The sequence below is a fragment of the Meles meles genome, chromosome 11, assembly GCF_922984935.1.
Source record: "Meles meles chromosome 11, mMelMel3.1 paternal haplotype, whole genome shotgun sequence".
Classification (NCBI taxonomy): domain Eukaryota; kingdom Metazoa; phylum Chordata; class Mammalia; order Carnivora; family Mustelidae; genus Meles; species Meles meles.
Window position 1 is genome coordinate 8123026 of NC_060076.1, and position 26242 is coordinate 8149267.

The following is a 26242-nucleotide window of genomic DNA, read 5'->3' on the forward strand; positions in this document are numbered from 1 at the left end:
CACTGTGCTTAGGACAGTTCAGTGGCTCTGCGAGGCACTGGTCACACAGCCAAGCCTCGGAGGTCAGAGCAAACCCGAAGCCCAGCCCGCCTCTCAAGCATTCCTATTCCGATTGTTCCCCCGACCAGAGCGGGTGCTGCGAAAGTTCCCGAGCAAACAGTGGACTGGGGTAAAACTGCCTCCTCCCTGTGACCTCCTCCCTTGTCTCCTGCAGGAAACTGTGCCCACTACCAGAAGGGAGGCTGGTGGTATAACGCCTGTGCCCACTCCAACCTCAATGGGGTCTGGTACCGTGGGGGCCATTACCGGAGCCGCTACCAGGACGGAGTCTATTGGGCTGAGTTCCGAGGAGGCTCCTACTCGCTCAAGAAAGTGGTGATGATGATCCGGCCTAACCCCAACACCTTCCACTAAGCCAGCTCCCCTCCTGACCTCTCGTGGCCATCCAGGAGCCTGCCCTGGCCGTGCCGGCCCCAGCACCAGGAGCAACTCCCCATCAGTTCACCAGGGGGCCGGGAGGATGGGGCCCTGGATTGTGTTTTCCCAAGTCGCTGCGGCAGATGATGGAATGGAATCGACACAGTATTCTCTGTCCCTACTGCTTTTCTTCCTACCAGAGATCCACTCAGGTTTCCACACAGCACAGGACTACCGACGAATCCTTCTTTGAGGAAATCAAATCCCAGTAACAACAGCACAACTGCACGGTACCTTCATAACACACGCGTGCGGGTCGACCTTAGGGACGTGTGCACCACATACACATGCACTGGAGACCTGCCACGTGTGCTGTGTCCAGACGCACACGCAGCTTCGAACGCATACGTTCAAGTCTCAGATGTTGAAGTTGTTACCGACAGCTTTGCTCTTGGGAGGAAAGCGTCACATTCACATCGTGCTCCGTGCGTCTAAGAGCCAATCACGGACTGTGCAGCTCCAATTCAAAGAACAATCCTTGGTGTCCAAGTGCTGGGATTCTTCCAGGAGTGACACCTGCTTTTCGCTCACATGGGGGCTCCCTCCTTCCTCACTGAAGACCCCCTTTGGGCACCTGATCAAATTTCCAACCCCCTCCCTCTCCATTTCTAGGCTTCCTCACATTCTCAGGACCTTTCCTCCATCCCTCCATCCATCCATCCATCCATCCATCCACCTTCTCCCTCATCCAACACCATTCAGGAAGTACCTTCCGTGTGTCGGTCCTCGGCCACTCAGTGCGGTTCCAGCCACCTTCTCTGCTCTTCTTTACCCCTTCCCACCCACTCCTTCCCTTTTCTGTCATATCATCCTTTCTTTCTGGGCAAGATTCCTTAGCCTCTGAGTAATGAACAGTTTTGGGCTCCAGGTTTCTGGTCAGGAAAGGGAAGGCCAGGCCTGAAAGCGAACTCCCGGCCACGTAGATGATGTATTCACAGTTTTATATGTTCCATTCACACTTTAGCCTCCATGTCATTTTAACCGTCACAGAAATAATAACCTACCTTGCCCAGGAGATATTCAACTGAAGAGAAGTCATCACCCGATCGTTGGGGCCCCCGAATGGCTACAGACCAAAGGTCCCATGCTCTCAGGCTGACTAGAGTCTGCATCTCGTCCCCAAACGACACTTCTCTGGAGAACAGGTGCCACAGAAATGACAACTGGCCACTTCTCACGAGCTCCTGAACCGCCAGGAGCCCCCGGAGCCCGTGGCTGGTGCGTTGCAGCATGGTGGCTCTCGGAGTCCTATTGGCCACGAAGTGTCAGACTCAGTACTGCCGGGACTCTTGCCAAGCAGGGAGCAAGAGATGAGTCCAGAAGGTGAGACTGCCCCAGTGGGCGCGTGAATGGGAGTGTGCGCGACGTCAGAACGTTTGGTACTGTCATGTCTGGGTGTGTGCCTATTACCTCAGCGCTCTCACGAAGTGTACCATGTAGCATGTTTTGTGTATATAAAAGGGAGGGTTTTTTTTTTTAATATATTCCCAGATTATCCTTGTAATGACACAAATCTGCAATAAAAGCCATCAGTGCTATTTGGATGTATTTACACTGTGTGTTATTGTCCTGGGACCCCCAATATCGGAGCTAGTTTCACAGGGACATCCACCAAAATCATTTAAATCACACTCTCCCTACCTTTGGTTTCCACCTACACTATCAGGAGTCCCAAAACAGCACCTTGAAGTTCTCTGGGACTCCACCTCCTCACATCCAGCCATGTCCTAGATGTCTTCACTGAACGTCCTAGAAGCACCTCCTTGACAGTGAACCAACCCCTGAAACATCTTCCCGCAGGTCTGGTCCCCTTTCCCCAAAAGGCACCGTTTAGCAATTGCCCAGGTCAAAAACAAGGGCTTCTCTCCCTGCCTTGCCAAGGCCAATCCATCCATCCAACCACGGAAGCCCTCTTCCCTGCCTTTGTGTCTCTTCTCCCCTCAACTACTACAACAGGCTGCCCACCGGACCAGGAGCCCTGGGCCTCTGTCTTCCTCATCCCAATCCACTTCCACACCAGCTACCAGAAAAACAAATCTGTGGGCTGGGAAGCCATTTCTAGACATAGCAGGAAAACCCCAAAGCCAAAAAGGAAAAGACTAAGGGATATGACTAAAGAAAACCCCAAATTTTCTGCCCTCTAAAAAATAAAACATGACTGAGATTGAAGGCAAATCCGAAGAGGCACGTGCACCCGAATGTTTACAGCAGCAATGTCCACAGTATCCAAACTATGGAAAGAGCCTAGATGTCCATCAACAGATGAACGGAATACAATGGAATATGATGCAGCCATCAAAAAACCCAAAATCTTGCCATTTGCAACAATGTGGATGGAACTAGAGGGTATTATAGTAAGCGACCTAAATCAATCAGAGAAAGACAATTATCATATGATGTCACTGATACGAGGAATTTGAGAAAGAAGACAGAGGATCATAGGGAAAAGGAGGGAAAAATGAAACATGATGAAACCGGAGAGGGAGACAAACCATAAGAGACTCTTAATCTCAGGAAATAAACTGAGGGTTGCTGGAGGGTGGGGCGGGGGCGGGGATAGGGTGGCTGGGTTACGGACACTGGGGAGGGCATGTGCTATGGTGAGTGCTGTGAAGTGTATAAGCCTGATGATTCACAGACCTGTACCCCTGAAGTAAATAATACATTACATGTTAAGAAAAAAAAGAAAAATACAGGATTAATATTCATGCCATACCAAGAACTCGCTCAAATTAGGAAAAAAGATACAAACGCTGTGCTAGAAAACTCTGTAGAGTGTACAAACACATTAGAACATAAGAGGCCAGGGGCGCCTGGGTGGCTCAGTGGGTTAAAGCCTCTGCCTTTCGCTCAGGTCATGATCCCAGGGTCCTGGGATCGAGCCCCGCATCGGGCTCTCTGCTTGGCGGGGAGCCTGCTTCCTCCTCTCTCTCTCTCTGCCTACCTCTCTCCCTACTTGTGATCTCTGTCAAAAAAAAAAAAAAAAAAAAAAAGAACATAAGAGGCCAGTAAACAAGACGCCAATCTCAGTAAGAACCAGAGAGGGACATTAAATCAAGCACAAACCATCACAAGGTGCCTATCCTGCGGTAAAGATGAAAGAACCTCCATGTTGACAAGCGAATGGAGAAATACGTTCTCTGCGTGCGCAAGTACGAGGTGATTCAGTCTATTTAAAGAGCAACTCGGCAATGCGGGCACCAAATATGGACATATGTGTGCAGCAAAATTTAAAAACTCTTATACCTTTGGACCCAGCAATCCCTCTTCTCGGTGGTCAAGAAATACTGCCACACGAGAGCTGTTTTCAGATGCAGCTGGGGGGAGGCGGATGTTTACTACAGCCTACTATGTGCTTGGAATTGGACTTCGTGTTTTCTTATGTATCACAGCAGCCCTGTGAAGCAGCGACTGTTCTCAGTTCGCAGGAGAGGACAAAAGGAGGCTCACAGACTGCTGGTAAGAACGCTCTAGTACTGGAGGGCCCGTGTGGCTCGGTTGTTACGCGTCTGCCCTCGCCTTGGGTCATGATCCCAAGGTCCTGGGATCGAGGCCTGTGTCGGGCTCCCTGCGCGGTGGGAAGCCTGCTTCTTCCTCTCCCACTCCCCCTGCTTGTGTTCTCTCTCTCACTTTCTCTCTGTCAAATAAAAAATAATAAATCCGAATGCTCTAGCAGCAGTTAATCAGGAAGGTGCTAGGTATCGGCACTAAGTAAGAGTTCTTAACTGCCTTCTCCCAAACCTCTAGCCGGTTGGTTGTTGGGGTTATCAGCCGTTGTATGCTCTTTGGTGAGACTATCTTGACCTGGGCCCACATCACAGCCAGGCCCCCTCACACACCTCAAATGCAGTGTCCAGGACACAAGGATTGATGGTAAAGGAAAACAGGGTCCACCCAGCCTTACTGGTCACAGTTTTAGATCCAAAACCCAAGGCAGAGTTCTGGAAAGCCAAGTTAGAGAATGCAGAGTAACCCCTTTTCTAACCTAGTTGGGACCCAAACAAAAGCAGGCCATGCTACCAGCTGTTTCTCCCAATCCCTACCCCAAAACCCACCCCTGAGTTAAACCACACTCCAGCTATATGGAAGAAGAGGAAGGAATAAACCCATCAGACATGCGGAACTAGTGCTCCTTGGTGTAAAATGGGGGTATGAGCAGCAGCATCAAAGAAGACAATGGCGGGGGCTCAAGCGCAGGCGCCTTAGTGCCTGGTGTGTGGCTCCACCGGCCTGCAAACACAGAAGTCGGCCCAACTCAGACCAGCACCCCTCCCTTCTCTCCCATCCCAGCCAGTGGCCCTTTAAGGCCTGAAGTCACAGGAGCCCTACTGTCGCTAAGGTCTCCATGATGAATGTGCCCCAAAACCACAAGGAAGTCAGTGAAACCCAGACTTTCTCCTACCCCAGCCAAGCCCTCACATTCCAGTTTGGGCCAGCACCTAGGCCGCTGGGGGCCACTGGCCTCCTGGGCTTATGAAGAGAACACACCCTTGTAGGGCAGGCAAGGGTATGGTCTCCTGGGAAGCAGAGGGCAGCCTGGAGGGGAGGGTGGCAGGGCAGAGGCAGTGCGGGAGGCCCAGGCGCCCAGGAAGGAGCTGTAAGTGGTGTGTGGATGTGGAGTATCCCCCATCACGGCAGCTGAGTCCAAGGTGCCCAGAACGGAAACTGTCCCCTGCCGCCGCCGCCACCACCACCAAGCACGGGTGCCTGAGCATCGGGCACACCCACATCAGCCACGTGGAATGGGCCTTGACCCCTCCCTCTTCCCTCGCCCCTGGTCCAACCCCAAGGCTCACAAACCTCGGTGGACAAGCGGGAGGCAGGAGGGCTGTGGGATCTGGTGACAGCGCTGGCTGGGAACCCGCCCCCACCCCAGGTCTCTGAGCCCGGTCGGGCTCTCCAAGTCCAGACCTCTGACTGCTACGCTGGACTGTCTGCGGTGACGGCGCGGTTAGAACAGACGCGGCTTTTTCATGCCCGACAGCAGAAGGATGAAGGGGCTTGCTAGGTTTTCAGCGTCGTCTGGGAAAAGAGCTGGTGCACAGGGTAAGCTGGAAAGGACACTGGGGAAAAAGTAAGTTGGTTCTTCTTACACCTGACTGAGTCCAGCTCATTTAATAAGCTGGTTACATAAGGACACGAGGTATCTCCCAGAGTCCATGAGCAGGGACGCAGCTGGGCCTCACGAGGGCCAGGAACCAGAAACTGCCTGGAAAGCCTTCAGGAGGCAAGGCAGCAGCTTTCCCAGCTTCTCCCCCTTCTTCTCCTTTTCCCTTGCTTGCAGGTCTCTCTGTTTCTCATTGAGCAGCCATCTGCTTTTCCCAGCATGGAATTCCTGAGCTCACATGTCCTCCTGGTCTGAGTGCCAGCAAAGACTTACAAGCACCCTCCCTTCCAGTGCCCACTCCCGGCCAGAGGCTCCGACCGCCCGCTCCGGCTGGGTGTCCACCTCAATCCTATCAACTCCGGCTAGAATGAAAGCTGCTGCTGGAGTTCAGCGCTGCGGGGGAGAGGCGGGGTGCTTCCCAGGGTCCTAGAGAAGGCGGGGTCTCAGCCTAGATCTATACCCAAGAAGGCATCTACTTTAGCTGCTGTCCACCCCCTTCCTCTCTGGGGACTGCCCTTTGCTGGCTGGGTGGAGTCTGTCCCACTACCCATGAGACAGTGTCTGCTCTTCAGCACCTCCCCCTGCCCGCCCCTGCTCTGCCCCACAAAGCACATCCAACCCTGCCAGGCCCTGCTGGGTCACTCACTGGGACACCCGGCTAGGCCCGGACGGGCTCTTCCTGTCCTTCCTGGCTTCGCTGAGTTTCTCAGTAGTCTCCGTGGATACAGGAGGCAACAAGGTCCCCACTGCTAGAGTCCTCCTGGCAGTATTTTGCTCTAGGTTAGACTCATGCCATCTACCATCTATGGGGTGCTGTCTGTGTGCCGGGCACCATGCGTGTCACTTTAAATCTCGTAACGACCTACGAGGTGGGTGTCCTAATTACACTTCCTGTGACGGAACAGAAATCAAGGCTCGGACATGTAAGTGACTTGCCCAAGAACACGCAGCCTGAGCCGCTCGGGACTTGCACTCCTGCTTCTGCAGCATTAAATCTCTGCTCGCAGGGGCAGAATGAAACAACTAAGGGCCCTCTCTCACCCTGTGACCACCCCCTACACATCTGAGAAGCGTGGCGGCGGCCTGCCCACAGCAGCGGTTTCGTGAGCGAGCCCAGCACCCCGCGTGTGCAGAAGGAGCTGGAGGGACAGTAGGTCCCCAGATGTCAGGAAGCCAGTCCAGAGCTATCTACCAGGGCTTTGCCAGGGCTAAAGGCTGGGCCTGGCCCGTCTTGCTTCCACTGATCCTCCAGCCGACTGACTCAGCCCCACACTTTGGCCGTCCCAGTGTCCCCACGTGTGCCAGTTCTGGCCGGTCCGAGCGCTGGGCCCCATCATCTGGTCGCTGGCTCCCTGTCTGCCATCTCCATGCCTTCAGGCCTGGGGCTTCCTAACCTAGTCTCGGATCCAGAGGCAAGCCTGACCCAGCCCACCTCTGGGATTCTGCCACTTGAGGACATAATGCCTTGGTACCAACCATCACCGAGACTTTCGAGTATCCCCGTCCCTCCTGCCCTGGGGCAGCCTGGGGCAGCCCCGCCACACAGGGCAACCCAGACACACATCACCCCTGTCCTCTGCGCGGACTTCCCGAAGCACTTCCACATGCGGCAATTCCTTTCCTCGTCCGCAGGGTTCTGGAAATGTTCTGCAGGTGAGGAAAGACACACTGGTGAAGATGTTCTCCACCGCACTTCCCATCGCAGGGAGAGCACAGGAGGCGCCCGCCCGCTCGTCCATCGGCACACGGCTGCACGAGCCGGCACGCACCCAGGCCCAGCTCAGCCAACCGCCCGTGCGCCTGCCACAGGTGCCACGGAGCCACCGGACAGAAGGAAGAGGTTCTATATGTGCTGCCACCAAACAACATGCGTGACTCTTTACGTGGAACAAAATGTAAGGTGCAAAACAAAAATGAATGAAATGTCCCCATTTTGGTTAAAAAGTGAAATATTATTTGTATCCTCCCCCCGCCCCGCACATACACACATACACGCACGCACGTTAGTGCACAGGGATTAAAACGTCTGGAAGGATACACTCCGACCGTTAACTGTGGCTGCTTCGGGAGAGTAGGTGAGGACGAAGGGGTTTCCGCTTCTTACGTCACAGACTTCTTTTTAGTGCGAGTTTCACAACAAACAATGTGTCACTTTTATCGTCTCAGAAGTTTCTAAGGGAATGAGTGGCACTGAAGGCCCCTCCCCAGCGCAGCTCTCCAGGTGGCCACACAGAGCGGCCGTCTTCCAGTTTCCTGAGCAGGCAATCGGGGGACCTCTGAAGGCCTGCACACATCACCCTCTAAAGCCCAACATACACCTGAGTAGGGAACGAAAGCCTTTCGCGGGGTAACTTTCTAGGCCCTTTTCAGGCACCCTTCTTCCTTACAGAACTGCAAGAATTCATTACCTCTCAAAGTGGCAACCACCCTGGTCCTATAGAATTTCCTCCCCTCAACATTAGCTTCTGAGACAGACCTGGCACTTCCTGCTGCCCTAGAGAGCGCTCTTACGGTCCTCTGTGTGCTCAGTTTTACAGCTGGGGTAACAACATAATAAATGAGGGGTAGTGATCAAGGTTGTGAGGTGTGTTAGTTACCCATTGCTACGTGACAGATTACCCCCAAACCTAGTAGCTTCCTCATGTCTTACTTTACAGGTTTCCTGGGTGGGGGAGTTGGAGACATCTCAGCTGGGCGTCTCGCTCAAGGAGTCTCGGTTCTCAGCGAAGCCATGGGCTGAGGCTGTGGTCTCATCTGAAGGCTCCACCGAGGGGGACTCACTCACTCACTCACTCACGTGGTGGCTGGCAGGGCTCAAACCCTTGACGGGAGCACTGATGAACACAAGGCAAGTGGATTCCCCCAGAATCCAAGGGACAGAAGAGATCCAAGAGACAGAGAGAGAGAGCAAGCCCCTCACACGGAAGACAAGGTCTTTTAATAATCTGATCTCAGATATCCCTGAGGACATAATGGATGTCCCATTATTTCTGTCACATTCTATTTGTTAGGAACAAGTCAGTATGTTCTGCCCATGTTCAAGGGGAAGGGATGACACAAGGACAGGAATACTGGGGGTCGGGGAGCACTGGGGCCATCTTACAAGCTATCGACCACTCAGAATCTTTCAGGTCCTCCGTGTCAATTGTCTTAACTCTCCCTTCAAACCAGCAAGGAGACGTACAAAGCACCAGGTTAGTCCTGAGGACAGAGAAACTCACTAGCCCTTCCTCCACCACCAACATCTGTCTTGCTTAGGTCTTGTTGACCTGGGGGAGGAGACCCTCAGTCCCCCATCTCAAGCCTCCACTCCATACAGGAAGGTCTCCAGAGCCACTCCTTCTCTGTCCACTGTCTAGGTTTCCCCAGAGGGTGAAGGCCTTTTACAGGGACATGCGGCATATTCCGAGGTTTCTGGCTGGGCACTGGGTCAGAATGGGCTGGGCAGTGGTCTCACCACTAGGAAGAGGCACCGTAGAGTGGTGAGACCTTTAACATGAGTCCCATTTGGCCTCTGCACCTGTGAAGTAAGTAGAAAACAGTGCCTCCCTCAGAGCATCGAGAGGGTTAAATGAGATCAATTCTCATAAAGTGCTCAGTGCAGTGCCAGTCACGTGGGAGAGAATAACCAAGGAGTTGTCGTTATTACCATCGTGAGCTTCTGGTTGGAAATCCGGAGATGAAAGGTCAAAGCAAAGCAGTCATCCTGATGAGGACATGGATTCCTGCTGTGAAAACACTTTCTCTTGCACAAAGTGGGCTCTCACCTCCTTTTGGGGATCAGACACAACTTCTTGATGCAGAGAAATGCAGATGACAAGTACCCCTGTGCCCCAGAAGGGGAACAGGTGACATGGGGACAAGGTGCTCTGGGCAGCAGAGCAAACGTCTCCCCAACGTGCTTTCCTCCCGCACTATTTTTCTCCACGGAGACAGAGGCACTAGATGGACGATGTGTGAGTTAAGGCTGGGTGGAGCCCCAGCCAGAGCACGAGACGCTGAGTTGCACTTGCTATCCGCCTGGCAATCGACACTGGCTAAGTCATAAGTCAAACTGCGGCTTTTCTCACTCACAAAATGGGCGTTTTAATAAGACCCACTGGCTTTTTGTAAAAATGGAACATGACTGTGAGGTGCCAGGGAAATATGAATTTTAAGGTAACAAATCTTCAGACTGCAAAAGCATAGGCTAAATTCTCTTCTAGAAGGGAGAGGTTTAAGACAATAGGCAGCTGTCCACTCTACAAAATAATGGAAAAGGTTTCCTTCATTTGGGATGCTAGTTGTCTCTGCGATTCTTCTACTGACTCAGAAGCATGTCTGATACGAGTCAGAGGCCAGCTCTTCCCTGCCTGCTGGGCCTCAGAGAGGATGGGTGTCTCAGTATGAGGACACGGAAACTTGATCGAGGGCTCTCCTTGGCTAGAAAAGGGAGGGCAACAGGTTGGCACTGAAGCATGTGGCCATCAGGCAAAGAGGAGAAAGGGCATGGCCCAGGAGCTCTAGGAGCAAGCATTCTAGAAAGCAAGCTTAAGCTTTTCTCTGTGGCACAGACAACCCCGGATCCATCCCAAACTGTGCTTCCCTCGGGGAGGAAGGAGGAGCCTGGCTCCACGTAGGTCCAGCTGCAAGGACAGGGTAGGAAAGGCAGAGATGCTGGAGGGAGGGATCAGAGGTTTGGATCCGGGCAGCCCGCTGAGGTGCCATGCAACCACCAGGATGATCTGTGGAACAAATGAGTATTCCTTGGGGATCCTTAGAAACACATGGAGGGGAGAACTGAAAACACAAAAGTCTGGATTTCTTGCATGTGGAACGGAAAGTTTTCAGTTGGGCATTAAAGGAAAGGATTACCCTTAACGCTGGCGAACCTGGGGACAGCTGGATAACGAGGTGGTCACCCCCAAACTGGGAGCCCGTGGCCTTGGTCCTGGGGCGCTGGTGGCCACACCGATCCATGCTCCGGGAAGCAGAGGTGTTGATGGCACCAGCGCGCCCCCCCCACCCAGTCCCGCCTGCCTTCTGTGGGTAGCTGGAGAGAGCCCTGTGCTTGCCCTCCCATCTCCACTGTAAGGAGGCCACAGCTCAATGGATTTTTTGAGCTCATGTGGATTCTCAAAGTCAAAGCGCAGGGAAATGCCATTTGTCTCCGTCGGGTGTAAGGGATGTGCTCACTGACAACTGTTTCATGTCTTTCCATGTCTCTGCTCTGAAACGAACTGTTTCTGGGGGCGCCTGGGCAGCTCAGTCAGTTAAGCGTCCGGCTTTTAATTTTGGCCCAGGTCACGATCTCAGGATCCTGGGATCGAGCCTCACGTCAGGCTCCATGCTCAGCACAGAGTCTGCTTAAGATCCTCTCCCTCTGCCCTTCCTCCCCCTCCTCGCACGTGTACACGCTCGCTCTCTCTCTCAAATATAAAATAATGAAATAAAATAAAACAATCTGAACTGTGTTCCAAAGGTTTTCTTTCCCTCTCTCTCTCTAGCCATTCTGAAATACAGGGATGAAGCACGGGCTCCTGCATGGTCCCCTACCTGGTCTTCCCTCCTCCAGCCTGACCTCCTCAAAGGTACTCACATGCTGCAGGCCAGGCGGCGTGTGTTAAATGCAAATCCTCTCTTGGCCATGCCCCTGCTTTGAGCCCTCCATGGCTTCCCGCTGCTCTTAGGGGGAATCAGGGCCTAAACTCCCCACTCGCAGTGTCTGGGCCCCAGGCGATCTCACCCCCTCCCTTCCACTCCAGCGGCTTCTCACAATACCCTCCCCCTCACTCCCTACTCTCCAGCCAGTTTTTCCAACAAACAAGTTTTTCCCCACTTCGGGGCTCTTGCACAAGCTGCTGTCTTTGTCTGGCGCGCTCACCTCCCACCTCCTCACCCAGCTTATTCATCCTTCAGGGCTTTGCTCCAGAAAACCCTCCCTGGTCCCCCAGATGGGGTCAGGGCCCCTTTATCTGCTCCTCTGCCTTTCCCTTCATAACGCTCAGCTTACTTTCAGTTTCTTGTTCACTGCTAGTGATCAGACCTGGGCTGTGAGCTCCCCCAGAGCAGAAAGTGTGATTGTCTCGTCCACTCCCTAACAAGAGTGCTCACCCATCATTCGACGGCGGCTATGAGAACACACCGTCTCGCTGCGGGCTGGCACATGCTGTCCTCAGACTCCAAGTGTGAGTCCCTCACTCACCCTGCTGTTCTGGGGGCTTTGGGGCCTCAGAGCAAACACTTCTTTTTCAAAGTCCTTTTAGGCCCGTTTGTTCTCTACTCAGAAACAACTTACCTTTTCTTTAAACCCCATAGTTGAAAATAAAGGCTTCCTTTATCTATGGCAGTGTTTGCTTGTCTGAAGGAATGCCTTAGTTTCTAGAAATTTCCTTCATATATCAAAAGTCTGGGTACATTTACCAAGAATGTCTAAATGTTTTCTTATAATTCAGAACTTTCAGAATGCTTAATTTTTGTTCCTTGAGAGATCAGGATTTTCCACACTGCCTAGGGTTACTTTTAGAATCAGCTCTAAATCTTCTAAAAGCCAATAATTACATTCTTCATTTTACATAGCTATTTCCTGGAGGGGATTATAGGTAGTGAAAACCAAACACCCTCTCGGTCAACAAAGCTGTTTAGAAATAAACAGCGGAGCCATTCTCTAGAGCTCTCGCCTGCTCGTATTATCACCGCAGTCTGGATTGGGTATGAACAAGGAGTTACCATCGGATCAATTTAAGCTGCAAATAAGTGACCTATTTCCCACCGCTATTTTTACGCTTTGAAGTAACTGGGAAGAAACCTTTTCAGACAGCCTTATTTTTTTAATGTAGTAAGTTTTTCCCTCAGTGTTTTTAAAATTATGTTTCACAAGAAACAGTGCGCGCAAGTGCGGTCAACTGGCCCTAAAGTTTGCATGCAAAGGGGCTGGACGACACACGCACTCGGTTACGAACACCGGCCAGTGCTACGCGGGAGCACCTCTACCGGGACCGAGGGGCACACAAGTGAACAGAACTGAACAGTCCCAGGAAACCAGATAGCATAGAATGCTCCACAGACGTTTAAGAGAATCGTTACAAAAATAAACCCCGCTGCTGCCATGAGAGGCAAGTCTCTGCCGGAGAGCCACCATCCATCCAAGGTCTCTAGCGACCGAGGCAGCAAAGCAGCAGGAAATATCAGGAACTGACCTGAAGTCTCTCCCAGAGAATAACTCCCTCTCCCCGAGGGAAAGACCTACAGGGAGGACTCTGCCAAGGGAAAAAGAAATGGTTTCAGACATTTTTTCCCATATTGTACTTTCCAGGAATTACGTAACAATTCCTCCTTCGATAAACGAATCCAGCCCTGGGACAGGATGGGTTTCCAGAAGGAAGCAGTACTGCAACCACAGCCTGGACGTGGGAAGGGTCTGCCCACGGTGGTCAGACGGGCAGTTAGGGCTCCAACTGCTCTCAGGACGATGGGCCCACGAAGCCTCAGAATGGCATCTTGCCTCCTTCTTCTTAATGAAACTGTGGCACCCCCCTATGGAAAACCCTCACACACAGTCCTGAGAACAGAAAGCATGTTGGCAACACCTCCGTTCTCTCCCTCTTGCTGGTGTGTGTCAGGAATCGTTTCTGTATGAGCGTGAGAAATGCAGCCTGACTGTCTGAGGGGGGAGGGAAATTGCCGTCAGGCTGGAAGCACAGAGCAGGGCAGCTAAGTTGGGCTCTCAGAGGTAGAGGCAGGAGCACTGAGCCACACCGAGGCCGACACAGCACCTCTGCTACCTAATTCCAGGGAGAGGCCACCAAGATGAGGCCATCAAGGACAAGCCGTGGCTCCAGAAACTCAAGGCTGGCCCAGGCCACGTGTCCACTGCAAGTACAAACCTGTCCTGTGGCCTCAGGAGAACCATCGGGTGATGCACGAGGGGCCGCTGGCCAGTGGCCTGAGGAGGTGACTCAGACACTTGGTCTGATTACAAGGGACAGGGCTCAGAAAGAGGAGACGGTGTTGGTCCACTTTGCCCTCAGAAGCCCCACACACACAGCCCTGAGGTCCAAGAACAGAGAACGTCACAAGAAAAAGTTAAGACAATTCATCCCACTTCATATAGTGTCTGATGGAGGCCACCCACAAGTCATAAATGGCAGAGGGCAGACAGGTGGCAATGGTAAGGAAGGAATAGGAAAATAATGACCTGCACAGGGCATCAGGGCATCAGGAGAGGGCAGTGTCAAGAGCTTAGGGCTTATGGCCAGATCATGTGGGCCAAGTCCACTCTCTAGTTATATGACCCTAGGCAACCTCCTAGCACCTGCGTGTTCACGCGGCCATTGTGAGTATTCATTGAGACAGTGCTTAAAAAGCCTAGCAGAGTAGCAGAGTGCCAGGCACAGAGAAAGCAGAGAAGAAACGGCAGCTCTCATGATCATTCTTAGGAACAGAGAAGAGGCCGTCCCTAACAACCTGGGAGCACCTCTGCTAGTCGAACCACTGGGCCCGCAGTAGGCAACCCTCACCCTAACACTGTCTCATTCCATCCCTCAGCTGATCAGCCTCAGGCGAAGTGGCAATGTGTGAGCTGAGTGCATCAACATGCCCTCCCACCACGATGGGAGGTAGTGATCTGCATGTCACGTAGAAAGACACTGTAGTAAGCCATAAGAGAAGAATAAGGAAAGATTAAGAAAGCACAAAATGACATTCGATTCAAAATATGGCATGAGGCTAAAAGTATGTGGAAAGAACTCCTTTACTAAAAGGCAGGATCTCTCATAATGGGCCCAACTAAGTGCAGTTTTCAAGAATCACACTTAAAGCAACTAAAATATTCAAACCCAAAATATAGTTAATGGTTTATAAAAGGAATGCAAGTGAGAAATAAAACAGAGTTCACAGAATTAATAACAGACAAAGAGGTAAATGCAATTAACAAACAGAACCAAGATCATTTTGTATGGGACACTTCACCATAAATTTACAATTGTTACAAACGTCTATATACTGAGTAATATAAGGCAGAAGCTATCAGAAATGCAAGGGGAGTCTAACACATATTTCTGTCCTTGATAGACTAAGTTGTCACAAGTTAATCATTTAAATATTCCAATGCAATTATAAGGGTAATTTGAGAGGTTTCACCTTCTTTTCTAACACCCATGAAACATTTGCAAAAAATGATCTTACATTAAACCACAAGACAAATGTCATTTTTTTAAACCTAGAAAGCACATATGCCACAAACCCACGTACAAAAATTACAGAGAAGACTATGTTTTTAAAAACCAAAGCTGTTCATAGCACTCTGATGCATGATAGCCAAAAAGTGAAACAATTCAAACGTCCGTGCAATAAATAAATAAAATGCGGTGTTTCCACACAATGGAATGTTATCTGACAATGCAAAGGAATGAAGTAACGATTCTGCTCCAACATGTATAAACCTTGGACACATGATAGTAAAGGGAAAAAAGCCAGTCATAAAAGACGACATCCTGTGTAATTAAATTTCTATCAAATGTCCAGAATAAGCAAATCTATGGCGACAGAAAGTAGACTGGTGGTTGCCAAGGGCTGAGGGAGAGCAGAAGAGAGCTGGCCAGAAGGAAAACGGAGTGACTGCTAACGGGTACGGGGTTTGTCTTAGGGATGATTAAAAATGCTGCAGAACTGTGTTGACGGCTGCACAGCTCTGTGAATGGACTGAAAATCACCGAACTGGACAATCTAAATGGAGAGGACATAAATTCTATCCCCATAAAGCCATTTGAAAACAAGAAAATTCAAGCCCTTAAAAATTAAAAAAAACAAAAACAAAAACCCACTGCCTTAACTATTAAGTGGATAAAAGAAAAACTGAAGGGGCGCCTGGGTGGCTCAGTGGGTTAAGCCGCTGCCTTCAGCTCAGGTCATGATCTCAGGGTCCTGGGATTGAGTCCCACATCGGGCTCTCTGCTCAGCAGGGAGCCTGCTTCCCTCTCTCTCTCTGTTTGCCTCTCTATCTACTTGTGATCTCTCTCTGTCAAATAAATAAATAAAATATTAAAAAAAAAAGAAAAACTGAAACCATAAGCACAGAACATTTAAAGAATAACACTGAGAACACTGTTATCACAAAACAAGTAGCAGCAATCAGGGCAAAATGTATGCCCTTAACTGTTTTCCAAATTAAAGTGGAGAGAGAAATATTTATACACACGAGTCAATTAACAGAAATAACAAGACAATGTAAGGAAAACAGGAGAGAGGAACTATAAAAGACAAAAGCAGAATTCCATATTTCATCAAATATAAGACATCATTCTAAAACACACTGCTATCTTATGTATAACTCAGAAAAAATGCTGCCAATTAAACAACGTCACAATGCTTTATTTGCCATCAATTAAAAGATGCATCTCAACTTCAGAGGTGCTGACATGTGGAGACAAAAAGCAGATCTTAGGATGACAGAATATAGTAAACTAGAAGGTAGAAGGACACCATGACTGATAAATACAAAGTCTGATTCTCTGGGAAGACCAACAGACACAGCTCTGACAAAGCAAATGAAAAAAAGAAAGAGAAAACAAAAACAAATTCAAACCATCCGGAATGCGAAGCAAATACAAGCATCCATACACCGGAGGCTAAAATTTATAAGAGAATACTATATAAAACTATGGTCAAAGAAAACTAAATGAGGAAAAGAACTCTATGCAAATAATTTTATAAACTTGGGTCAAGCAGTTTGAAAGTTAGTATGAAAACTAACTTTCCCAAACTGACTTTAGAAGAATTTGAAAACAGGGGCGGCTCAGTCAGTTAAGCATCTGACTTTTGATTTTGGCTCAGGTCATGATCTCAGGGTCGTGGGACTGAGCCCCATGTTGGGTTCCATGCAGGGTATGGAGCGTCCTTAAGATTCTCCCTCTCCCTCTGCCCTCCCCCCCACTTGTGCTCTCTCTCCTTCTCTCAAAAACACCAAAAAAAAGGGGGGGGGGGTATTAGAAAACAATGTTCAGGGGTGCCTGGGTGGCTCAGTGGGTTAAAGCCTCTGCCTTTGGCTCAGGTCATGATCCCAGGGTCCTGGGATAGAGCCTCGTATCGGGCTCTGTGCTCAGCAAGGAGCCTGCTTCCCCCTCTTTCTCTGCCTGCCTCTCTGCCTACTTGTGATCTCTGTCAAATAAATAAACAAAATCTTTTAAAAAAAAAAGAGGGGCGCCTGGGTGGCTGAGTGGTTTAAGCCGCTGCCTTCGGCTCAGGTCATGATCTCAGGGTCCTGGGATCGAGTCCCACATCGGGCTCTCTGCTCAGCAGGGAGCTTGCTTCTCCCTCTCTCTCTACCTGCCTCTCTGCCTGCTTGTGCGCTCTCTCTCTCTCTCATCAAATAAATAAATAAAATCTTTAAAAAAAAGAAAAGAAAACAATGTTCATGGAAGACATCTGTAAGCTATAAAACTATACCTCCAAAAAATTAACACTAGATCTCCGAAAATATTAGGGAGCCACTTCTATTAAACCTTAATTTTCCTTATTAGTAGTACTACTTTTAGGTCATAAAAAGACATAAATTTTTTTCATGAAATTCGCATTACCATGAAACCCAAACTACAAGAAGTATTTTTCACCTCTCAGATTGGCAAAGAAAAAAAAAATGAGAGAGAAAGGAAAAGAAAAAAACCCACACAGACAAAAATAAACAGTATTTGTTTACCTAGGAAAAACAGATCATTTTATCCCCTTGGAATAAAAATGTACGTTGCTACAGCCTCTATGGAGAGCATTTTGAAAACATACCAAAAAAGGCAAAATTCTACGTATGTTTTGACCCAATAATCACACTTCTAAGAATTTACTGTAGGGTAATAATCTTAACTATGTGCAAGAGGTCGTTGCAGTAAGGATGCCTGCTGCAACATTCTGATAACAAAAATGAAATATCAACCTAAATGTTAATGTTAGCAAATGCAAGTTTGGCAAATCCATGCAATGGGATTGAGACATAGTACTGAAATACAGGTAGTGACATTAAATGTTCGCTGTAAATATGGATTTTTATATGCACCCAAACAAATGAGAGGACATGATGCAAAACCCTGAAAATATCTACAGGGCGTGACAAATGATACTAATTTTCTTCCCCAAATCCCTTACAATGAAAATGTATTCTCTTCTAATCAGAAAAATCAACAATCATTATAATTTTGTTGTTACAAATCTTATAAAATATGTTAATAATGCCCAGAGAACCAGAACAGAGGAGTCTGTGCCTGAGTTCCACTAGTTCACAAGGATGTGAATGAACCAGTAAGTCTTGTGACCCTTCTGAGCTGTAGGCTGGGGAAGCTGGTGACTACTCGCTCACAGGTTACCTATATAAAAGCACCATATCCCTTGTTTCCAGGTGCTCAGCAAGGTTCCCATCCTTGGGAAATATCAAAGGCCTGTTCTGATCTGAGGATCTCACCAATTACCTCTTTATCCATGGCCCGTGCTGCTTCTGGAAATTTCTCAACTAGAAACTGTAAAAACATCTAATTTGGCAGTGAGCAGGTTTCTTAATAAATAATAAGCCAATTCAGACTCCTACCGAGATAGGGAATGCTGGGAACCATCTTCAGGCTTCGGATATACTCCCGGGTCCGCTTGTAATTATCTTCTTTAGACATCAGGTAGTCCAATTTCTCAAAAGTGGTCTTGTCTTTTCGATTCAAAAGCTGAAGTGAGAAGAAAATATATAGAGTATGAGAGAGAAGAGAAATAAACCAGAAAAAAAAAAAGGCGAACTGTGCACAAAGACCGAGGGAAACATCCTAAATGGCATGTCTGCAGTGTACCAAGTCCTGGGTACAACCGAAGATCTTAAGAGGCTGTTACATGCAGAGATGAAAAGTTTCATGGCCTCAGTTTTGTCACTTGTCACGGAATTTCACATTTGGAAGATATCTTCCAAAGCCACCTAGTCCACAGTTCTAAATGACGCCACGACACCCTGAATAGTAGTTGCCTCCATGGGTGCACAGATCCTACAATACCAAGGGGCTCACGGAGTGACGCCCATTCCACACGAACGGCCCCCCCCCCAGAGTTTCTGCACCGCTACATCAGATCTCTCCCTGCGTCCACAGCTTCTAGCTCTTTCCTCAAAAGCTTCACCATTGCCGAAGGCACCAGGAGATCTGACATAGTCCCCTCGTGCGTGCTGTGGCCAGAGGCAGGCCGCCTCTCCCACCCAGGCTCTCCCACATGCCCTGCAGTTGATGGCTGTGTCATATTTATACTGGGTACAGTGTTTTAATCCAGAGAAGCCAAGCTTCTTCTCCACAGGCAGTCATCTACCGGGGGGCGATCCTTTATGACTGAGATAACCAGTATGTAAAGCTTGGGCACCCAGGGAGGAATGGTCATTGTAACGGAGGAGCCTTCTTGGAAGGAACAGAAATCTGAACTCCTGGTTTTCTAGACTGGATGCTAAGGACTCATGTTGTGGTTGTCCTGCAAGTCCCAGGTTAAGACCCAGTACAAGGAAATGGCACCCCTTAAATAAAATGGCTTCGAGGAAAGGAGTCTAGGCTGGGAGATCTGGTTTCGCAAGAGGATTTGGAGGAGGGTCACTCGGAGAGGGTTGGCTTTGGCACAGCACGTGGCTGATGCTGGGAGCTCCACTAGCTTTCGCTTCCAGAGCCCAGGGCCTGCGGAATTTGAGATCAATGGCTGATATGGCAGGATACATGGGGCATTGCTGGTCAACCCTGGTATTGGGGCCCTGAGGGTCAGTGCAAGGATGTGGGCCTGCAGCCCTGCCACGTCCATCAGACTAAGCAGGCCAGCGCTCAACTGTCCTGTCATGCAGCATGGAGAAGTGGTACAGTCACTGTCCAGCACGCGGGGAAGCAGGCCTTTTGTACCCAAGTAACGCCTTTGGGTTTAGTACAAATACAGTGCAGTTCCTAGGACCTGGGTCTGCAAATCCCAGACTCAGGCCACGTCTGGTGCATCAGAGAACCCAAACTGTTGCGGGCAGGTCCTGGCCACATCCTTGACCCTCGGCCTCCAGAGTCACAGAAGATGCAGCCGTACGACGGCCCAGCTAAGCCGTGACAGTGTAAGGGCTTCAGGGAAGAGTGACAAAAGAATTAGCTGGAAAAAAAGGTCCCAGTGCTGAAGATGTTGGAGGGTAAACAGCAAACTTTCTCCCCCACGGAGAAATTCAGGGCATATGAAAGCAGAAATGCTGCACAGATGCGAGGGGCAACGGCTGCTTAACCGGCTTGCGAATTTGAAAGCTGCTACCCAGACTCACGCGAACAAATGCACAGGAAATAACAAGACCCCCCATTTGTTTTTGGTACGCCGTGATGTATGCCTTATCCGGTCTCTACAAAGCCCAGCGACAAAGACGGAGCCAGAAGCAGCAGGTCCGACCGCACAGAGGTGAAGGGACCTCTCTGAGAATCCTGGAGGAATGCGACTCGACAGAGGCGAGGGACGTATATTATAGCAACGTGGTAAGCAAACAGAGACCAAAAATCCAGACAAATAAGAAATAAATTATAGGCAAGGGAAGCATCAAGGAAAGCTCTGCATAGAGAGGAGCATTTGAAATGAACATTTAGGGATGAGAAATTCACTACAGAACAACATACACCCAGATCAGAGCCAGACACTCTAGCTGTGACCTGCCCCACCGTAAGGCTGAGCAGACTCCTCCCTCTGCTGGCCGGGAGGTCATTTCTTTACTAAATGCAACCTAGAACCCCACGGAATTCTCTGGCAATCAGCCATGTTCATGGAACAGTCAAACAATCCCTGCTACCTTCATACACTGTAGCCAAGCCCCCCAACGTTTCCACCACTGGTTCTCTGGACCCAGCTGGAGGACTGCCCATGTCCCCCGCCAGGCCCAGCCTACCTGCCTAGCCCGTTGAGTGCCTCTACACGTGGTACCACATCGGTACCGCACAGGACACAATCAGCCTGTCATCTGTGTCCTAGATAAGGACAGATGGACAGGACCAGGCCAATACGAGGTTAGAGAGGCCTGTGGGATGTTCCTGAAAACCACCCTAGACATTGACTTCAAACCAACAACTGGGGCTCTTTAGCAGAGTGAGACAACCAAAGATAGCCACATTTGCGTGCTTCCTAAAATTAAAACCAGGTTCCTCCAGGTCACACCTCCCTCTGTTAACCTTGCCTCTGTAGACATACGTCCTACCAATCCCCTCACCATGTCTCCACCCCCGCCAACTACACACATTCACACACACATCCAGAAGGGCTGGATCCGGTTAACTTCACTTGTCTGCTCCATTCTGTGCCCACACATTAAATTCAGGATGGCATCAGATTTCTGAGTAGTAATGCTCAGGATGCCGGAAGACTCAGAACATCTGTTTCCCATGCATGTATTTGAAAACTACCTGAGAACTTCCTCTAGCAAAATAAGGGAATAAACCAAATACAGGAAGAGATGGGATACAGGAAACGGTGGATCCAGTCCAGGAGTAGTAAATGGAGGCTCTGGGATGACAACAACAGGCCTTCAGTGTGACTGGCTCACTGTCAGCCCTGGAAGAGAAGTCTCCAGAGAAGGACAGGCTCAGTAGAAAACCTGCTAGGATGGCATGTTTGTTTGGGGAAGAAATAGATCTGCTTATTGTACATAATACAAAATTAAAATAAAATACTTTTAAGATTTTAGATATTATGTAAAATTCTCATGCTATAAAATATGATTCTATATAATAAAATAATCTAAAAACTACATTTTTATAATATATAATATCTATATCGTTGAACCTTGAACAATGCAGGGGTGAGGTAGCTGATGATCTACACAGTCAAAAATCCACACAGAACTTTTGACTCCCCAAAACCTTAACTATGAACACTTTATTGTTGACCAGAAGCCTTACTGACAATATAAGCAGTCAATTAATGCATATTTTGTATGTTATATGCATCATATACTGTTTTCTTACAGTAGAGAAAGCTAGAGAAAAGAAAATACTAAGAAAATCATGAGGAAAGGAAAATACATGAACAGCACTGGACCGTATTTATCGAAAAAATTCTGTATGTAAGTGGATACATGCAGTTCAAACCCATGATGTTCAAGGGTCAAATGTATTTTATAAAAACCTGGTAAAATATATGTATTATTTTATATATGTATATATGTACAGGTGAATCTCCCAGATACGCCATCCATTATACATATATCATGTAACATTATATAGTCACTATTATATATTAGATATACCATAACACTGTAATAGACACACTATACTATAATATTCCATCATATGTAACATTACACATTTTATCTGGTAGATAGATGGTAATTAGCGTTAAGATTTTTTTTTTAAGGGATTTAGAAATCCCAGAGAATCGAAACAGTCTTCCAGGAAGGACACATTACTCATAGTTTACTATTTGACTCTAGAGAGAACTGGGTTTACACACTCATACTAACTAAAACACTGAATATTCCTTTAACAAGAGTGATTTAACTATAAGTAACGTGAGTGTTTTGTTTTGTTGTTTTAAGTAGGTTCCATGTCCAGTGTGGAGCCCAACCCAGGGCCTGAACTCACAATCCTGAGATGGACCTGAACTGCCATCAAGAGTCAGATGCTTAACCAGTGGAGCCACGCAGGTGCCCCAGTAACGTGAGTGTTTTTGAAGAAAGAAAGAAGGTAGTTCGGGAAAACTAAACCAACATCCATCATACAAAGAAGTCACCAACTATTACCTAAAGTGAATGGATCAGGAAATTGTAGCAAAAGCACATCAGTGGAAATGTGACACGAACTACCAGAAGAAACCACTAAATAACTCTAAGTGGTTGCCTCTGGGGAATGGGGGATGGGGGATGGATCAATGAGTCTTAGTTGCTTCACTAACCCTTTCTGTACTTAGTGATTTTTAAAATTAATATGCATGTAGTATGCTGAAAAAATTCTTTTTTTAATAATTTTTTTAAAAAGATTTTATTTATTTCTTTGAGAGAGAGAGAGAGCATGAGAGGAGAGAGGTCAGCAGGAGAAGCAGACTCGGTGCCTGATGTGGGACTCGATCCCGGGACTCCAGGATCATGACCTGAGCCGAAGGCAGTTGCTCAACCAACTGAGCCACCCAGGTGCTCTGAAAAAATTCTTTTAAAAAGACTTAATTTTAAAAAATATTTTATTTATGTATTTGACACAGAGAGAGAGCGAGAAAACAGCAGCAGCAGCAGAGGGAGAAAGAGAAGCAGGTTCCCCACTGATCAGGGAGCCCAACGTGGGACTCAATCCCAGGACCCTGGGAACATGACCTGAACCAAAGGCAGATGCTTAACCGACTGAACCACCCAGGAGTCCCAATATTCAATTTTTCAAATGTAGAGTTTGTTTATTCAAAAAATAACCAGGATTTATTCCTGCATGTTTCAAACTTTTATTACAACTAGAGCCATAAACTGGAAACCTCATACTAATTGAGGGTCCTTGAGATTTCAGACCTTAAGGGAAGCCTCAAGAAGGAGGCACCAAAACTACATACAAGAAAATAAATTACTTGCCTGCCACAGTCAAACAGATACTGAAAGTATTTATGCTCAGGAAAAGAGGTAACAAAATAAGATCAAGGGGTGCCTGGTGGCTCAGTTGGTTAAGCGTCTGCCTTCGGCTCAGGTCATAATCCCAGGATCCTGGGATGGAGTCCCACATCGGGCTGCCTGATCAGCAGATAGCCTGCTTCTCCTTCTCCCTCTGCTGCTCCCCCTGCTTGTGCATGCTTGCTCTCTCTCGCTTGCTCGCTTGCTCTCTCTCAAATTAATAACTAAAATCTTAAAGAAGAGAAAAGAAGGGGCACCTGGGTGGCTCAGTGGGTTAAGCCTCTGCCTTTGGCTCAGGTCATGAGCTCAGGGTCCTGGGATCAAGTCCCGCACCCGGGCTCTCTGCTCGGCGGGGAGCCTGCTTCCCCTCTCTGACTGCCTCTCTGCCTACTTGCAATCTCTTTCTGTGTCAAATAAATAAATAAAATATTAAAAAAAAAAAAGAAGAAGAGAAAAGAAAAGAAGATAGGATCAAGAAAGAGTTCACTAAATACAATAGGCAACTTCCCTTCTGGCAAAGCTGAAGCCGTGAGGCACCCTGAATTTCTTCCACAATAATTTATAATGACTGGGGTTAACTGTGCAATTAACATGTGTCTCTCTCAGCAAACAGCAAATCCCATGAAGCAAACAGCAGCCATGCTGGTTATGTTCGCACCACCATTTCCTGAATCTGGTACAGTTTCCAGCGCAGAGAGTACACTGCCTAAGTATTTGTTGAATAAAAGAATGGAAAAACTAACAATGATAACTTAAAAATCCAAATGCTTGGAAAATTTTGAAAACTCCAATAACTCTTGGGTAAAAGAAAAAAATGAAAGCCAGAATTATGGACTATTTACAAACCACAAACAATGAGAAACCATATGTTAAGTTATGTGAATGAGGCCAAAACTGTACTGAGAGGAAAATGCATGGTTTTAAACTCTTTTCAAGTTAAAACAAGTGAGATTATAAATAAACTAAACATTCAACTCAAGAAGCTAGGAAAATAGGTAGGGGATAAGTAAGGGAAATCGATTAGTAGATAAAATTATAAACTGGTATGTTTCAAAAGTAAAGTAAATGCCAAGCCTATAGAAACGATAATTAGACCCAAGAAGTACTTTTTATACCAACAAAACAGGTAAACCCTCTTTAAAATGGGGCAAAAAGCAAAAATTTACAAAATTAGGATTGAGAAAGGGTCTGTGACCATAGATGCAAAGTACACTAAAATTACAAAGTAAAAATCAAGCCCCAGGATAGTGATATTACATAATTTTCATGATGTCAAGTGTCAGTTGCATGGGATAAATGGGAATCATAAACCACAGGGTCAAAAACCAGGAAGATCACAAATCTTGGTCAAATAGGTTGCGTCTGGAAATTTCCCTTATCACACATGCTCTGAGAATCTGCATCTGGCACTTGCATTTGACTAACGACGAAAACTTCCCTCATCTGGGTAATAGCTCAAATCTGGAAAATGTTTCCGTGGAGGGAAAAAGAAAAAGTCCCTCCAAATCCTCTTTATGAGGACATTGGTATCTTGTTCCCTCGCCTTGAGAGAAGAACTTTTCTTGATACGTGGAAATGCTTTCCAACAGAATAACAATTCTTGATATGTGGAAATGCTTTTCAACAAAGAGTCTGTGGCTCCAAATACGTTAAAACTGGCTCGAAATTCTATTCCAATTCCAGTGTCTGCTGTTGGTATGGAAAGAATTTTTAGTGCTGTGGCACTCTGTGGACCGATGGATTGAGCAGACTCAGTACGGCGTGAATAAGGAGTAAAACGAGGGCACTTAGAAGTCATTTTTACCTCTTTTGATACAAACTATCAGCTTCTGAAAAATAACGAAGCTACAAAGTCCTGTATCTAATGTAAACTATGTGCAATGGAGCCTGTCATAAGCAAGATAAGGGAACCCTGTGACTTGGAAACTTCGGAGGTTTCTGGGCTGTCTCTCCCCATTTGTCTCTGACGAAGGCCTTCTGAAACTCTTTATATACAGAAGTTAACTTGTGGAAAATGTAGTCATGTCCACAGAAAGACAAATTATGTCTCAAGAAATGCCACTGATTTGTAGCCATTGAAAAAATTATTTTGGCATTCTGGGATGCCTGGGTGGCTCAGTGGGTTAAGCCTCTGCCTTCAGCTCAGGTCATGATCTCCGGGGCCTACACTGGGCTCTCTGCTCACCGGGGAGCCTGCTTCTCCCTCTTCCTCTGCTTTCCACTCTCCCTGCCTGTGTTCTCTCCCTCTCTCTCAAATAAATAAATAAATTATTTTTTAAAACTATTTTGGCATTCCTTGTGTAACTATGGAGGAAGTCTAGTACTCTGGATTCTCTTTTGATAATATCTCACTGGTTGTAATATTTTACTGCTTCTCTCACTAATTAACGACTTAAAATCTTTGCAAGCTTTCATTTTATATCTATATGAGTCATGAGTTCACCTTCTTTTTTTAAAAAAAAGATTTTATTTATTTATTTGACAGAGAGAGACCCAGCGAGAGAGGGAACACAAGCAGGAGGAGTGGGAGGAGAAGCAGGCTTCCCACTGAGCAGGGAGGCCCATGCAGGGCTCGATCCCAGGACCTGAGCTCATGGGATCATGACCTGAGCTGAAGGCAGACGCTTAACGACTGAGCCACCCAGGCACCCCGAGTTCACCTTTTAAAAACATTATCCTTGAACAGTTCACATGTACACACATATATACATACATTCACATGCATACATACATAATGTATAATCTTATAGGATAACTTTTGCCATGTGTTTCCAATAATTTTGCTAAATTTTTAAAAATTCTGCTCCTCGTAACCCGGGGAGACATTCTCACAAAGCCCCCAAAGTAGAGCAAGAAGGTTGAGACTCATCCCCAAATGGAAGCTTGCCAAGGGCCCATCCTGGCTCCAGACTTGGTCTGGGTAGGTGAGGAATCAGGTATCCAATGTGTGTCTCCCTTTGTCCAACCTGGTTGAACAATGAAAAATGCTAGCTGAGATAGGAAGGTCAGAAATAATGTAAGAGGGCTCTGGAGAGAACGAACTCTGTTATGGGAAGGAGGACCTTCAGGGAGAGGTAGTCATAGAAACAAGTGTC

At 47.7% G+C, this 26242-nt stretch overlaps 2 protein-coding genes across 19 annotated transcripts in view; one reads left to right on the plus strand and one right to left on the minus strand.

Moving 5' to 3' along the window:
* ANGPTL2 (angiopoietin like 2) overlaps positions 1-2025 on the plus strand; it is a 35690-nt gene extending 33665 nt beyond the window's left edge. For both annotated transcript variants that reach the window (XM_046022374.1, XM_046022375.1), the window contains exon 5: positions 215-2025. In XM_046022374.1, the coding sequence (XP_045878330.1) occupies positions 215-414 (200 nt within the window). In that variant the 3' untranslated portion in view covers positions 415-2025. The remainder of the gene's footprint in view (positions 1-214) is intronic.
* Positions 1-26242, minus strand: part of RALGPS1 (Ral GEF with PH domain and SH3 binding motif 1) — a 274225-nt gene that overhangs the window by 132418 nt on the left and 115565 nt on the right. For all 17 annotated transcript variants that reach the window (XR_006820740.1, XR_006820741.1, XM_046022361.1 and 14 more), the window contains one exon: positions 18135-18261. Coding sequence is in view for 15 of the 17 variants with exons in the window: in XM_046022361.1 (XP_045878317.1) it covers positions 18135-18261 (127 nt within the window). In the remaining 2 variants the exon portion in view is untranslated. The remainder of the gene's footprint in view (positions 1-18134; positions 18262-26242) is intronic.